Raw genomic sequence first — 18,750 nt, forward strand, 5'->3', positions numbered from 1 at the left:
GGCGACGTTGTGGGGGGCAGGTTAGGGGTTAATAAATATAATATAGGGGTCGGCAGTGTTAGGGGCAGAAGATTAGGGGTACATAAGTATAACGTAGTTGGCGGTCGGCAGATTAGGGGTTAAAAAAATTTAATCGAGTGGTGGCGATGTGGGGGTTACCTCGGTTTAGGGGTACATAGGTAGTTTATGGATGTTAGTGTACTTTAGAGTACAGGAGTTAAGAGCTTTATAAACCAGTGTTAGCCCAGAAAGCTCTTAACTACTGACTTTTTTCCTGCGGCTGGAGTTTTGTCGTTAGATTTCTAACGCTCACTTCAGACATGACTCTAAATACCGGAGTTAGAAAAATCCCATTGATAAGATAGGATACGCAATTTACGTAAGGGGATCTGCGGTATGGAAAAGTCGCGGGTGAAAAGTGAGCGTTAGACCCTTTTTTGAGTGACTCCAAATACCAGAGTTAGCCTAAAACCATAACGCTGGTTTTCACGGCTAACGCCAAACTCCAAATCTAGGCCTTGGTTATTTAGTGGATATTGCATATTATACATAAATTAGGGACCTTATATCCAAAGGGCTTAAATTCAGAATGTTATCTGAACCCTTTTGTTCTGGATTGAAGTCACATCTGGTTATGAATCTAGGAATTTCCTTTTAATAAAGTTGTTTCTATTCAAAGCTGTTCTAAATTAAAAGATGCAATAACCACTAAGTAACCAAGTGCATTTAAGACATAAGAGGGATATTCCCTGAGTTAATAGTTCTCATAACAGGTCTTCACCTATAGCAAGTTTTATATGTATCTGTTTTGCATATATTGTTTTATTTATGTACACAGATCCACTTTGTCTAACTGGAGCCGTTTTTTGACAGTGGTGATTGGCCGCCATCGAACACGTGATGCGGAAGTGTTTGGCATTCCGCTTTCAGCAGACTCAAGTGCTGCCAAGCGGGGAAACTTTGAAAGGAGTTATCCTTTGGGGAAAGTATCTCTGCTCCAACCGTAATTGTGGAGTTCCGGGTAAGCATACACAGAGCAGGCTTACTGTGGGACTGAGGAGGAGACCCCTGGGCACAAGGTAAACGTAAGAACCGCTAAAGACCGCTGCTCCATAACCTGTCCGCCTGCTCTGAGGCGGTGGACAGACATCACCCCGATCGAATGACATCACCTGCTAATCTGCAGGGGGCGGCATTGCACCAGCAGTTCACAAGAACTGCTGGTGCAATAATAAATGCCGAGAGTGTATGCTGTCAGCATTTATCGATGTGCAGCGGAAATTATCTTCAATATCGGATCATGTCCGCTCGCACAATGATAATTCGGCCCCTATGTGCTTTTTTGTGTTGTCTTATATTTTATGCATTTATTGATTACTTTATTCTACTGTGTTTATTATTTCACTAAATCTAGACCATTAAAGTTTGATAATAATGTTACATTGCGACTCTTTCTGGCATCAAATGAACTAAAAACTAAAAAGAATTAAAAATATTTTATTTTATAAAAAGTTTTACATGTTCAGACCTTACCACACATTACATCTACCATAGGCTGTTAATAAAATACAGTGGCAAGGAAGCAACGAGAATAATCTGGGTGACTGCACAATTTCACCTAAGACATTTATGCTAACTAGACACAATATGGAATTTTCCATTTAGAAAATAAAGCACAGAAGTGGCAAATAGGGTCAGCTGGGTGACTGCCCAATGTCACCCAAAAGACTGATGCCAATATGACACTCATGTAGATCTTTCCCTTATTAATGCTGATCGTAAGGTGTGTTTGATAAGCTGTTCATGGGAACAGGCATGTGGTGCATAATAACGATAGGATAAGGCATCTGCAGAACTATAAAATGAGGTCTCTAGAAACCAAAAGCCTCAGAAAATCATCATGAAGTGCATCCTCTTTCTCTCCATCCTCGGACTCGCTGGTATGTTTTTGTTTAAACTGTTTTCTCTTCCTACTTAGCCTAGATTGCTTTACGCTTGCCGTATTTAGCATTGCACCAGCAGCTCACAAGAGCTGCTGGTGCAACGCCGCGCCCTGCAGACTCGCGGCCAATAGGGTTGATTTCCGGCGATGTCTGTCCGCCTGCTCAGAGCAGGTGGACAGGTTATGGAGCAGCGGTCTTTGTGAGCTTGATAAATATGCCCCAATATCTCTATCTATTGTCTGTATTCTGTGCCATTTCAAATTAATAACATAACCCCTCTTTTGACAGCGGCCTTTCCATTTGATGATGATAAGATCGTAGGCGGTTACACCTGCCCTCAGAACTCTGTCTCTTACCAGGTGTCCCTGAACTCTGGTTACCATTTCTGTGGAGGGTCCCTGATTAATGATTTGTGGGTCGTCTCTGCTGCTCACTGCTACAAATCGTGAGTGTTATAAAGAATGGTGATACAAGTTGAATTACAATATTCTATCTATACCGACAAACATTGAGCCAGGAATTCAAAAATAGTTTTATTATTATTTAATGCTGTTAGAGAAACACATTTCACACTTTCTTTGCATTTATTTTATATGTTTTCTTATTTCTATATCAGGAGAATCCAAGTCAGACTGGGAGAACATAACATTGAGGTGCATGAGGGAACAGAGCAGTTTATTGACTCTGCAAAGATCATTCGCCACCCAAATTATAACTCATATCTCCTGGACAATGATATCATGCTGATCAAGCTATCTGAGCCAGCAAGGCTGAGTGGGAGAATCCAGTCCATCAGCCTCCCCACCCAATGTGCTGATGCCGGCACCATGTGTCTTATTTCTGGTTGGGGAAACACCTTAAGCAGTGGTGGTGAGTACCCTCTGTCTGCACTCATAAGTTCTAGAGAACCAAATAACTATTTGTAGATGTGTATGTTACTGTACATCTTCCACCAATCAACTGAAACAAGAAGTAAAAGTAGCATTCTTTTTTGTTTTTACAAATATAACACCTGTTCCAATCCAATATTAAGTGACAGTTTGGGCATTTTCAGCTTCTTCATTTTTCTATATATACAAAGTTATTTAAATCATCAATCAAAATGGTTTCATTTTTAATAGAAACATCCAGTTACAGCCTTTTCCCAGAATATTTATACTTTAGTTTTATTGATATTAGTATATATTTTATATATAAAATTAACATTTAAATTATAAATGCACATCTTGATTATCAAATTTAATTTAAACATATTTAATAATTTACAATTATTATTTGTGAAATATTTGTAACTTTCTATGAAAGCAAAAATGACCATATTGATTACAATATAAAAAAGTATACACAAAATCTTTAACATTTTGAAAACCTATATAAACAGGAGAGATCTGATGCTCAAACCAGAACAAAAGGGGTTATCAAGGCATCAGGACCATAGAATAAAAATAAATAAAATAAATAAATAAATAGCCTGCAAAAATCTGATGGAAGATTGTTTTCTGATAGACTGTAATACCTCTGTTGCACTGTCCCTATATAAGGCGTAGGGGGCACTATCACACTATAAGAGTATTTTAAAAGCTTGTGGGTTATTGCTGAATTTTAAAATTAACTACAATGGCTTCAAATCTGAAGAAAAAAAACACATTTAAAACATTTTTTAACATGAATTCTAATGGATTGTCCAAAATGGTTATGGTGTATAGGATAGGAACCTCTAGATTCTTCATGTCTAACAAATGAGTATACGCTCTTTAGACCAGGGTCCTCCTCCTCTATCAATTACATTGTAAAGTCTAGTTGCATTGTACTATACATGATTATCAAGAAAAAAGAGGGACAGGAAAAGAGGGGCATAATATGGCACACTTGTGGGAGAAAAACCTTACCAATATGCACTTATGTGGTGTTTTATGTAGTGATTTAAAACGTAACTTTTATATGAAACTTGTATCTAAAAAAGGAAGTGGAAAAATCCACTACTAAAATGAGTTCAAATAAAACCGTGTCATAGTGACAATTGATACACAAACTCCTCTCTGGTAACGACACAGTAATCAGTCTGTGCCGTTGAGCCTGGCTTATTAGCTCTTAACAATTTAGTTTCTATCCACAAACTCAGTGATAATTAGATACCTATTAAGTTTGAAACTATAGCTCTGTAAAGATTGTCATTAATGTGTATGGAACAAGTGTCCCCTTATACTATTGTGCAATGATATGTTTCCTAAATCATATCCTACATATCTTATATTAGGATCAATGTTAGGTAAGAAAAGTATATAGGTTTGTATACAGTGCCTTGAGTGAATATATCACAAGTTATATGTAGCATATCTAAAGCTGCTGAATCAATAATTAATGCTAAACTAACAACTTAGTATTACATTTGTATAGATCACCCATCAGTTTGGATAAGTACAGCAATTTATGCAGAGTGCCATAGAGAATATTTCTAAAATTATGGCTGGTATGTCAATAGTTAAAACCAAATATACATCCCAATTATATTGTCTGCACAATAAACTTATTCCTAGATTCTATACTCTGTAAATTTAAGTAACGATTTATATCTGATAAAGTTAGATTAGCACAGAGGTTAGTTTATAGTGCTGTGGAGATTCTACTACAGGTTGTATTTAGCATGTCGGAGGCTGATAAAGCAATAATTACAGCCAAGTTAACAGCTAAGATTAAGCTAAATAAGCAGGCTGTCAGAGAGGAGCAGATGCGAAACGCACGTCAGGCGTTCACACTGCTCCTCTCTGACAGCCTGCTTATTTAGCTTAATTGTTGGCCCATAAGGCAATTCTTACCATAGACTCTATTCTTAACTAATGTTGCTACTTATGTTGTTGGCTCACTAGCTTTAGCTGTAAAGGGTGCAATCGTAGTTGTACACTTTGATTTAAAAACGTAATCTTAGCAGTTAACTTGGCTGTAATTATTGCTTTATCAGCCTCTGACATGCTAAATACAACCTGTGGTAGATTCGCCACGGCACTATAGACTAACCTCCGTGCTAATCTAACTTTATCAGATATAAATTGTTACTTAAATTTACAGAGTATAGAATCTATGAATAAGTTTATTGTGCAGAGAATATAAGGGGGATGTAAATTTGGTTTTAACCATTGACATACCAGCCATAATTTTAGAAATATTCTCTATGGTACTCTGCATAAATTGCTGTACTTATCCAAACTGATGGGTGATCTATACAAATGTAATACTAAGTTGTTAGTTTAGCATTAATTATTGATACAGCAGCTTTAGATATGCTACATATATAACTTGTGATATATTCACTCAAGGCACTGTATACAAACCTATATACTTTTCTTACCTAATATTGATCCTAATATAACATATGTTGGATATGATTTAGGAAACATATCACTGCACAATAGTACAAGGGTACACTTGTTCCATACACATTAATGACAATCTTTACAGAGCTATAGTTTCAAACTTAATAGGTATCTAATTATCACTGATTTTGTGGATAGAAACTAAATTGTTAAGAGCTAATAAGCCAGGCTCAACGGCACAGACTGATTACTGTGTCGTTACCAGAGAGGAGTTTGTGTATCAATTGTCACTATGACACGGTTTTATTTGAACTCATTTTAGTAGTGGATTTTTCCACTTCCTTTTTTAGATACAAGTTTCATGTAAAAGTTATGTTTTAAATCACTACATAACACACCACATAAGTACATATTGGTAAGGTTTTTCTCCCACAAGTGTGCCATATTATGCCCTTCTTTTCCTGTCCCTCTTTTTTCTTGATAATTGTGATACACACGAGCATAAGGGACTACCTACTCTAATACCCAGGCTTATATTGGGTAGGTTATAAGAAATTACCCCCCCCCCCCCTTTTTCCCTAGGGGTTATAGGGAAACTTTATTCCACATTGTACTATACACCCCAATGATCTTGTATGTAACACTGCAGAATACAGTGATGCATTGCAAGTAAATAATTATAATAAGCTCTAGTGTGATAAATGAAATGAGTCCACCAAAGTCAGAGATAGGTATAAACATCATGGTAGATTACAACACATTATTAACTCTACAGATGATCAAACACCAATGATAAAAACTTGTATGAATTCTGGTGATTACAAAGAATTAATTTAGAAATAATCATTGGTTTGTTTTCCCTTTAGTGAATTACCCAGACCTTCTGCAATGTCTTGATGCACCTATCCTAACTGACAAGGAATGCCGCGACTCCTATCCAGGCCAAATCACCAGTAACATGATTTGTGTTGGATACCTGGAGGGTGGCAAAGACTCCTGCCAGGTAATGATCCAACACCCTGTAGTGTAAGACAGAAACTGATATTAAAATCTGCACAGAAATAAACATAGGAAACTATAGACAGAGCACGCTCAATACTGTCTATTACACTACAGTAGGAGCGTAAAGTAACCAAGTAAAACATTTTACTTTACTCTGAATCATACAACTCAGAGAGAGAGAGAGAGAGAGAGAGTGAGACTGAGAGTGTGAGAGAGAGAGAGAGAGAGAGAGAGAGTGTGAGAGAGAGAGAGAGAGAGAGAGAGAGAGAGAGTGAGAAAGAGAGCGAGAGAGAGAGAGAGATGTGTGTGAATGAAGTAATCAAGTAGGCAAACTAAAACATGACCATAGATTTATGGTAAATGTTTATTAAAATAAGACATTAAAGTGCACAAATAAAATGAAAGGGGCAAGGTTGTTCCTTTTTTTTTTTCTTTTTTTTTTCCTTTAGTTTATATGTGATCAAATTATTATGTTTTTAGCCATTATATATATATATAGTGGTTTATCTCTTATTTTATTCATCTTTCAATATGCACTTACTTAGGCCTAGATTTGGAGTTTGGCGGTAGCCGTGAAAACCAGCGTTAGAGGCTCCTAACGCTGGTTTTAGGCTACCGCCGGTATTTGGAGTCATTCAAAAAAGGGTCTAACGCTCACTTTTCAGCCGCGACTTTTCCATACCGCAGATCCCCTTACGTCAATTGCGTATCCTATCTTTTCAATGGGATATTTCTTACGCCGGTATTTAGAGTCGTGGCTGAAGTGAGCGTTAGAAATCTAACGACAAAACTCCAGCCGCAGAAAAAAGTCAGTAGTTAAGAGCTTTCTGGGCTAACGTCGGTTCATAAAGCTCTTAACTACTGTGCCCTAAAGTACACTAACACCCATAAACTACCTATGTACCCCTAAACCGAGGTCCCCCCACATCGCCGACACTCGATTAAATTTTTTTAACCCCTAATCTGCCGACCGCCACCTACGTTATACTTATGTACCCCTAATCTGCTGCCCCTAACACCGCCGACCTCTATATTATATTTATTAACCCCTAACCTGCCCCCCACAACGTCGCAGCCAGCTACCTACAATAATTAACCCCCTAATCTGCCGACCGCAAAGAGCCGCCACCTACATTATAGCTAGGTACCCCTAATCTGCTACCCCTAACACCGCCGACCCCTATATTATATTTATTAACCCCTAATCTGCCCCCCTCAACGTCGCCTCCACCTGCCTCCACTTATTAACCCCTAATCTGCCGAGCGGACCGCACCGCTAATATAATAAAGTTATTAACCCCTAATCCGCCTCACTAACCCTATAATAAATAGTATTAACCCCTAATCTGCCCTCCCTAACATCGCCGACACCTAACTTCAATTATTAACCCCTAATCTGCTGACTGGAGCTCACCGCTATTCTAATAAATGTATTAACCCCTAAAGCTAAGTCTAACCCTAACACTAACACCCCCCTAAGTTAAATATAATTTAAATCTAACAAAATAAATTAACTCTTATTAAATAAATTATTCCTATTTAAAACTAAATACTTACCTGTAAAATAAATCCTAATATAGCTACAATATAAATTATATTTATATTATAGCTATTTTAGGATTAATATTTATTTTACAGGTAACTTTGTATTTATTTTAACCAGGTACAATAGCTATTAAATAGTTAAGAACTATTTAATAGCTAAAATAGTTAAATTATTACAAATTTACCTTTAAAATAAATCCTAACCTAAGTTACAATTAAACCTAACACTACACTATCAATAAATTAATTAAATAAAATACCTATAATTATCTACAATTAAACCTAACACTACACTATCAATAAATAAATTAAATACAATTCCTACAAATAAATACAATTAAATAAACTAACTAAAGTACAAAAAAAAAAGAACTAAGTTACAAAAAATAAAAAAATATTTACAAACATTAGAAATATATTACAACAATTTTAAACTAATTACTTCTACTCTAAGCCCCCTAATAAAATAACAAAGCCCCCCAAAATAAAGAAAATGCCCTACCCTATTCTAAATTACTAAAGTTCAAAGCTCTTTTACCTTACCAGCCCTGAACAGGGCCCTTTGCGGGGCATGCCCCAAGAAGTTCAGCTCTTTTGCCTGTAAAAAAAAACATACAATACCCCCCCCCAACATTACAACCCACCACCCACATACCCCTAATCTAACCCAAACCCCCCTTAAATAAACCTAACACTAAGCCCCTGAAGATCTCCCTACCTTGAGTCGTCTTCACCCAGCCGAGCCAAATTCTTCATCCAAGCGGAGCAAGAAGAGGTCCTCCATCCGGTAGAAGTCTTCATCCAAGCGGGGCAGAAGAGGTCTTCCATCCGATTGAAGTCTTCGTCCAAGAGGCATCTTCTATCGTCATCCATCCGGAGCTGAGTGGTAGCATCCTGAAGACCTCCGACGCGGAACATCCATCCTGGCCAACGACTGAACGACGAATGACGGTTCCTTTAAATGACGTCATCCAAGATGGCATCCCTCGAATTCCGATTGGCAGATAGGATTCTATCAGCCAATCGGAATTAAGGTAGGAATATTCTGATTGGCTGATGGAATCAGCCAATCAGAATCAAGTTCAATCCGATTGGCTGATCCAATCAGCCATTCAGATTGAGCTTGCATTCTATTGGCTGTTCCGATCAGCCAATAGAATGCGAGCTCAATCTGATTGGCTGATTGGATCAGCCAATCGGATTGAACTTGATTCTGATTGGCTGATGGAATCCTATCAGCCAATCGGAATTCGAGGGATGCCATCTTGGATGACGTCATTTAAAGGAACCGTCATTCGTCGTTCAGTCGTCGGCCAGGATGGATGTTCCGCGTCGGAGGTCTTCAGGATGCTGCCGCTCCGCTCCGGATGGATGACGATAGAAGATGCCTCTTGGATGAAGACTTCAATCGGATGGAAGACCTCTTCTGCCCCGCTTGGATGAAGACTTCTACCGGATGGAGGACCTCTTCTTGCTCCGCTTGGATGAAGAATTTGGCTCGGCTGGGTGAAGACGACTCAAGGTAGGGAGATCTTCAGGGGCTTAGTGTTAGGTTTATTTAAGGGGGGTTTGGGTTAGATTAGGGGTATGTGGGTGTTGGGTTGTAATGTTGGGGGGGTATTGTATGTTTTTTTTTACAGGCAAAAGAGCTGAACTTCTTGGGGCATGCCCCGCAAAGGGCCCTGTTCAGGGCTGGTAAGGTAAAAGAGCTTTGAACTTTAGTAATTTAGAATAGGGTAGGGCATTTTTTTATTTTGGGGGGCTTTGTTATTTTATTAGGGGGCTTAGAGTAGGTGTAATTAGTTTAAAATTGTTGTAATATATTTCTAATGTTTGTTAATATTTTTTTATTTTTTGTAACTTAGTTCTTTTTTATTTTTTGTACTTTAGTTAGTTTATTGTATTTATTTGTAGGAATTGTATTTAATTTATTTATTGATAGTGTAGTGTTAGGTTTAATTGTAGATAATTATAGGTATTTTATTTAAATAATTTATTGATAGTGTAGTGTTAGGTTTAATTGTAACTTAGGTTAGGATTTATTTTACAGGTAAATTTGTTTTTATTTTAACTATTTTAGCTATTAAATAGTTCTTAACTATTTAATAGCTATTGTACCTGGTTAAAATAAATACAAAGTTACCTGTAAAATAAATATTAATCCTAAAATAGCTATAATATAATTATAATTTATATTGTAGCTATATTAGGGTTTATTTTACAGGTAAGTATTTAGCTTTAAATAGGAATAATTTATTTAAGAAGAGTTAATTAATTTCGTTAGATTAAAATTATATTTAATTTAGGGGGGTGTTAGTGTTAGGGTTAGACTTAGCTTTAGGGGTTAATACATTTATTAGAATAGCGGTGAGCTCCAGTCGGCAGATTAGGGGTTAATAATTGAAGTTAGGTGTCGGCGATGTTAGGGAGGGCAGATTAGGGGTTAATACTATTTATTATAGGGTTAGTGAGGCGGATTAGGGGTTAATAACTTTATAATAATAGCGGTGCGGTCCGCTCGGCAGATTAGGGGTTAATAAGTGTAGGCAGGTGGAGACGACATTGTGGGGGGCAGATTAGGGGTTAATAAATATAATATAGGGGTCGGCGGTGTTAGGGGCAGCAGATTAGGGGTACATAGGGATAATGTAAGTAGCGGCGGTTTACGGAGCGGCAGATTAGGGGTTAAAAATAATATACAGGGGTCAGCGATAGCGGGGGCGGCAGAATAGGGGTTAATAAGTATAAGGTTAGGGGTGTTTAGACTCGGGGTACATGTTAGAGTGTTAGGTGCAGACGTAGGAAGTGTTTCCCCATAGCAAACAATGGGGCTGCGTTAGGAGCTGAACGCGGCTTTTTTGCAGGTTTTTTTTTCAGCTCAAACAGCCCCATTGTTTCCTATGGGGGAATCGTGCACGAGCACGTTTTTGAGGCTGGCCGCGTCCGTAAGCAACTCTGGTATCGAGAGTTGCAGTTGTGTTAAGTATGCTCAGTTTAAAATAAGATTATGTCTGTTAGCATCTTCCATATGTCTTTTTTAGTTATATATGTGATTTTATCATTTGACAAGACAATGTTCAGGATGTGTATATCGATATAAATATATATATATATATATATATATATATATATATATATATATATATGTATTCTTAAAATAATAAAGAAAAAGAGAGTTAAAGGGAAAGTCAACACCAGAATTTTCATTGTTTTAAAAGATAGATAATCCCTTAAAGGGACACTGAAGCCAAAAATTGTCTATCGTGATTCAGATAGAGCATGCAATTTAAATAAATTCACCCACCAATAAACAAGTACTGTCCATAGTTCTGAACCAAAAATTGTCTGGCTCCTTAGCTTAGATGCCTTCTTTTTTAAATAAAGATAGCAAGAGAATGAAGAAAAATTGATAATAGGAGTAAATTGGAAAGTTGCTTAAAATTGCATGCTCTATCTGAATCACGAAAGAAAAGATTTAGGTTCAGTGTTCCTTTAATTTCCAATTCCCAAGTTTTGCATAACCAACACAGGTATAATTATACACGTTTTACCTCTGTAATTACCTTGTATCTAAGCCTCAGAAGACTGCCCCCTTATTTCAGTTCTTTTGACAGACTTGCATTTTAGCCAATCAGGGCTGACTCAATAGTAAATCCATGTGCATGAGCTCAATGTTATCTATATGAAACACATGAACTAATGCCCTCTAGTTGTGAAAAACTATAAAAATGCATTTAGATTAGAGGCGGGCTTCAAGGTCTAATACATTAGCTTTCAACTAAGAATACCAAGAGAACAAAGCAAAATTGTTAATAAAAGTAAATTGGAAAGTTGTTTATAGCATGCCCTATGTAAATCATGAAAGTTATTTTGGACTTGACTGTCCCTTTAAGTAAAGGGAATGTTATAGAACATATAAAAAAGAAAATGTGAGTTGTACCTTTGAATGTTTGAGCTTATCTGTAGTGTAACAGCTATATTATTGTATCTTTCTGCCAATGTGATTGATATGATCTACTCTTTTTGTAATCATATTCCAATTAATATATTGATTGTCCGTATTATTGTATCTTAAACCTCAACTAATTTTAGACTATTTCTCCTTTCTTCAGGGTGATTCCGGAGGTCCAGTTGTCTGTAACGGAGAACTGCAGGGTGTGGTGTCCTGGGGTATTGGATGTGCCCTGTCTGGCTATCCTGGAGTTTACACTAAGGTGTGCAACTATGTGTCCTGGATCGAGGAGACCATCGCTAAGTATTAAACATAACAAGTGCGGAAATTACCTGAGTCCTGGAGTATTAGGGGATGTCAATAAACAAGCAAATACAGATCTTTTGTCATGTGTCTTCTTTTTCAATATCAGAATTAATCTCAGAATTTTCTTACTAAAGAAACTGAAATAACAATTGCATTAAGTTCCAGAATTCAAATTAGATCATAAAAGGGAAGTTTAAAAAAATAACAAACACAGAAAATAATATATTTGCTATGTGAGTTATTGGTATATTTTACATTGATAAAACAATAAATGCTGCTATACAATATTAATAAAAACTACTTCTGGTTAGTAAATACCAGGTGGAGGTACAGGTAATTATAGCTGTGTTATACAGGTTATACAGAGTCTTTACTGAGGTAGAACAGATGTATGTCAATGAACTACATTAGTGTCAGTTAAAATTAAAGGGACAGTCAAGTCCAAGAAAACTTTCATGATTCAAATAGGGCATATAATTTTAAACAACATTCCTATTTACTTTTATCACCAATGCTGCTTTGTTCTCTTGGTATTCTTAGCTGAAAGCTAAACCTAGGAGGTTCATATGCTAATTTCTTACACCTTGAAGGCTGCCTCTAATCTAAATGCATTTTGACAGTTTTTCACCACTAGAGGGCATTAGTTTATGTGTTTCATATAACAAAATAAACAATAAAGCCTTAATTTTTAAAATGATATCGCACACACCTTATTGCTGGTCATTCTATAAATGATACCGCACACACCTTATTGCTGGTCATTTTATAAATGATACCACACACACCTTATTGCTGGTCATTCTATAAATGATACCTCACACACCTTATTGCTTGTTATTATATAAATGAGACCGTACACACCTTATTGCTGGTCTTTCTATAAATAATACTGCACACACCTTATTGCTGGTCATTCTATAAATGATACCGCACACACCTTCTTGCTTATTATTTTTTAAATGATACCGCACACACCTTATTGCTGGTTATTCTATAAATGATACCACACACATTCTTGCTTATTATTTTTTAAATGATACCGCACACACCTTATTGTAGGTTATTCTATAAATGACACCGCACACACCTTATTTCTGGTTATTCTATAAATGATACCTCACACACCTTATTGCTGCTCATTCTATAAATGATACCGCACACACCTTAATGCTGGTCATTCTACAAATGATACCGCACACACCTTATTGCTGGTCATTCTATAAATGATACAGCACAACTTATTGTAGGTTATTCTATAAATGATACAGCACACACCTTATTGCTGGTCATTCTATAAATGATACCGCACACACCTTATTGTAGGTTATTCTATAAATGATACCGCACACAACTTATTGCTGGTCATTCTATAAATGATACTGCACACCACTTATTGCTGGTCATTCTATAAAAGATACCGCACACACCTTATTGTTGGTTATTCTATAAATGATACTGCACACACCTTATTGCTGGTCATTCTATAAATGATACCGCACACAACTTATTGCTGGTATTCTATAAATGATACCGCAAACAACTTATTGCTGGTCATTCTACAAATGATACCGCACACACCTTATTGCTGGTCATTCTATAAATGATACAGCACAACTTATTGTAGGTTATTCTATAAATGATACAGCACACACCTTATTGCTGGTCATTCTATAAATGATACCGCACACACCTTATTGTAGGTTATTCTATAAATGATACCGCACACAATTTATTGCTGGTCATGCTATAAATGATACTGCACACCACTTATTGCTGGTCATTCTATAAAAGATACCGCACACACCTTATTGTTGGTTATTCTATAAATGATACCGCACACACCTTATTGCTGGTCATTCTATAAATGATACCGCACACAACTTATTGATGGTCATTCTATAAATGATACTGCACACAACTTATTGCTGGTTATTCTATAAATGATTCTGCACACACCTTATTGCTGGTCATTCTGTAAATGATACTGCACACAACTTATTGCTGGTCATTCTATAAATGATACTGCACACACCTTATTGCTGGTCATTCTATAAATGATACCGCACACACCTTATTGCTGGTCATTCTATAAATGTTACCGCACACCTTATTGTAAGTTATTCTATAAATGATACCGCACCGATTTTATTGCTGGTCATTCTATAAATGATACTGCACACAACTTATTGCTGGTCATTCTATAAATGATACCGCACACACCTTATTGTAGGTTATTCTATAAATGATACCGCACACACCTTATTGCTGGCCATTCTATAAATGATACCACTCACAACTTATTGCTGGTCATTCTATAAATGATACTGTACACAACTTATTGCTGGTCATTCTATAAATGATACCGCACACCTGATTGTAGGTTATTTTATAAATGATACCGCACACACCTTATTGTATGTCATTCTATAAATGATACTGCACACACCTTATTGTATGTCATTCTATAAATTATACCGCACACACCTTATTGCATGTCATTCTATAAATAATACTGCACACAACTTATTGCTGGTCATTCTATAAATGATACAGCACACAACTTATTGCTGGTCATTCTATAAATAATACTGCACACAACTTATTGCTGGTCATTCTATAAATGATACCGCACACCTTATTGTAGGTTATTCTATAAATGATACCGCACACACCTTATTGCTGGTCATTCTATAAATGATACCGCACACCTTATTGTAGGTTATTTTATAAATGATACCACACACAACTTATTGCTGGTCATTCTATAAATGATACCGCACACCTTATTGTAGGTTATTCTATAAATGATACCGCGCACACCTTCTTGCTGGTTATTCTATAAATGATACTGCACAGATCTTATTGTTTTTTATTCTATAAATGATACCGCACACACCTTATTGCTGGTCATTCTATAAATGAGACCGCACACACCTTATTGCTGGTTATTCTATAAATGATACCGCACACACCTTATTGTAGGTTATTCTATATATGATACCGCACACACCTTATTGCTGGTCATTCTATAAATGAGACCGCACACACCTTATTGCTGGTCATTCTATAAATGAGACCGCACACACCTTATTGCTGGTTATTCTATAAATGATACCGCACACACCTTATTGTAGGTTATTCTATATATGATACCACACACACCTTATTGCTGGTCATTCTATAAATGATACCTCACACACCTTATTGCTTGTTATTATATAAATGAGACCGTACACACCTTATTGCTGGTCTTTATATAAATAATACTGCACACACCTTATTGCTGGTCATTCTATAAATGATACCGCACACACCTTCTTGCTTATTATTTTTTAAATGATACCGCACACACCTTATTGCTGGTTATTCTATAAATGATACCACACACTTTCTTGCTTATTATTTTTTAAATGATACCGCACACACCTTATTGTAGGTTATTCTATAAATGACATCGCACACACCTTATTTCTGGTTATTCTATAAATGATACCTCACACACCTTATTGCTGGTCATTCTATAAATGATACCGCACACAACTTATTGCTGCTCATTCTATAAATGATACCGCACACACCTTAATGCTGGTCATTCTTCAAATGATAACGCACACACCTTATTGCTGGTCATTCTATAAATGATACAGCACAACTTATTGTAGGTTATTCTATAAATGATACAGCACACACCTTATTGCTGGTCATTCTATAAATGATACCGCACACACCTTATTGTAGGTTATTCTATAAATGATACCGCACACAACTTATTGCTGGTCATTCTATAAATGATACTGCACACCACTTATTGCTGGTCATTCTATAAAAGATACCGCACACACCTTATTGTTGGTTATTCTATAAATGATACTGCACACACCTTATTGCTGGTCATTCTATAAATGATACCGCACACAACTTATTGCTGGTATTCTATAAATGATACCGCAAACAACTTATTGCTGGTCATTCTACAAATGATACCGCACATACCTTATTGCTGGTCATTCTATAAATGATACAGCACAACTTATTGTAGGTTATTCTATAAATGATACAGCACACACCTTATTGCTGGTCATTCTATAAATGATACCGCACACACCTTATTGTAGGTTATTCTATAAATGATACCGCACACAATTTATTGCTGGTCATGCTATAAATGATACTGCACACCACTTATTGCTGGTCATTCTATAAAAGATACCGCACACACCTTATTGTTGGTTATTCTATAAATGATACCGCACACACCTTATTGCTGGTCATTCTATAAATGATACCGCACACAACTTATTGATGGTCATTCTATAAATGATACTGCACACAACTTATTGCTGGTTATTCTATAAATGATTCTGCACACACCTTATTGCTGGTCATTCTGTAAATGATACCGCACACAACTTATTGCTGGTCATTCTATAAATGATACTGCACACACCTTACTGCTGGTCATTCTATAAATGATACCGCACACACCTTATTGCTGGTCATTCTATAAATGTTACCGCACACCTTATTGTAAGTTATTCTATAAATGATACCGCACCGATTTTATTGCTGGTCATTCTATAAATGATACTGCACACAACTTATTGCTGGTCATTCTATAAATGATACCGCACACACCTTATTGTAGGTTATTCTATAAATGATACCGCACACACCTTATTGCTGGTCATTCTATAAATGATACCGCTCACAACTTATTGCTGGTCATTCTATAAATGATACTGTACACAACTTATTGCTGTTCATTCTATAAATGATACCGCACACCTGATTGTAGGTTATTTTATAAATGATACCGCACACACCTTATTGTATGTCATTCTATAAATGATACTGCACACACCTTATTGTATGTCATTCTATAAATTATACCGCACACACCTTATTGCATGTCATTCTATAAATAATACTGCACACAACTTATTGCTGGTCATTCTATAAATGATACTGCACACAACTTATTGCTGGTCATTCTATAAATAATACTGCACACAACTTAATGCTGGTCATTCTATAAATGATACCGCACACCTTATTGTAGGTTATTCTATAAATGATACCGCACACACATTATTGCTGGTCATTCTATAAATGATACCGCACACCTTATTGTAGGTTATTTTATAAATGATACCACACACAACTTATTGCTGGTCATTCTATAAATGATACCGCACACCTTATTGTAGGTTATTCTATAAATGATACCGCGCACACCTTCTTGCTGGTTATTCTATAAATGATACTGCACAGATCTTATTGTTTTTTATTCTATAAATGATACCGCACACACCTTATTGCTGGTCATTCTATAAATGATACAGCACAACTTATTGTAGGTTATTCTATAAATGATACAGCACACACCTTATTGCTGGTCATTCTATAAATGATACCGCACACACCTTATTGTAGGTTATTCTATAAATGATACCGCACACAACTTATTGCTGGTCATTCTATAAATGATACTGCACACAACTTATTGCTGGTCATTCTATAAAAGATACCGCACACACCTTATTGTAGGTTATTCTATAAATGATACCGCACACACCTTATTGCTGGTCATTCTATAAATGATACCGCTCACAACTTATTGCTGGTCATTCTATAAATGATACCGCACACAACTTATTGCTGGTATTCTATAAATGATACCGCAAACAACTTATTGCTGGTCATTCTACAAATGATACCGCACATACCTTATTGCTGGTCATTCTATAAATGATACAGCACAACTTATTGTAGGTTATTCTATAAATGATACAGCACACACCTTATTGCTGGTCATTCTATAAATGATACCGCACACACCTTATTGTAGGTTATTCTATAAATGATACCGCACACAATTTATTGCTGGTCATGCTATAAATGATACTGCACACCACTTATTGCTGGTCATTCTATAAAAGATACCGCACACACCTTATTGTTGGTTATTCTATAAATGATACCGCACACACCTTATTGCTGGTCATTCTATAAATGATACCGCACACAACTTATTGATGGTCATTCTATAAATGATACTGCACACAACTTATTGCTGGTTATTCTATAAATGATTCTGCACACACCTTATTGCTGGTCATTCTGTAAATGATACTGCACACAACTTATTGCTGGTCATTCTATAAATGATACTGCACACACCTTACTGCTGGTCATTCTATAAATGATACCGCACACACCTTATTGCTGGTCATTCTATAAATGTTACCGCACACCTTATTGTAAGTTATTCTATAAATGATACCGCACCGATTTTATTGCTGGTCATTCTATAAATGATACTGCACACAACTTATTGCTGGTCATTCTATAAATGATACCGCACACACCTTATTGTAGGTTATTCTATAAATCATACCGCACACACCTTATTGCTGGTCATTCTATAAATGATACCGCTCACAACTTATTGCTGGTCATTCTATAAATGATACTGTACACAACTTATTGCTGGTCATTCTATAAATGATACCGCACACCTGATTGTAGGTTATTTTATAAATGATACCGCACACACCTTATTGTATGTCATTCTATAAATGATACTGCACACACCTTATTGTATGTCATTCTATAAATTATACCGCACACACCTTATTGCATGTCATTCTATAAATAATACTGCACACAACTTATTGCTGGTCATTCTATA

General features: G+C 36.2%; 1 protein-coding gene across 1 annotated transcript; it reads left to right on the plus strand.

The window, feature by feature from the left end:
* Positions 1–1,835: 1,835 nt before the first annotated feature.
* LOC128639692 (trypsin) lies at positions 1,836–12,130 on the plus strand. Its single transcript, XM_053691813.1, has 5 exons — positions 1,836–1,940; positions 2,232–2,388; positions 2,560–2,813; positions 6,121–6,257; positions 11,914–12,130. Exons 1-5 carry the CDS (start codon positions 1,901–1,903, stop codon positions 12,061–12,063), a joined length of 738 nt encoding a protein of 245 aa, XP_053547788.1. The 5' UTR covers positions 1,836–1,900; the 3' UTR covers positions 12,064–12,130.
* The last annotated feature ends 6,620 nt before the right edge of the window (positions 12,131–18,750 follow it).

This window comes from Bombina bombina, chromosome 9 (assembly GCF_027579735.1).
Source record: "Bombina bombina isolate aBomBom1 chromosome 9, aBomBom1.pri, whole genome shotgun sequence".
In the NCBI taxonomy this organism is placed as follows: Eukaryota; Metazoa; Chordata; class Amphibia; order Anura; family Bombinatoridae; genus Bombina; species Bombina bombina.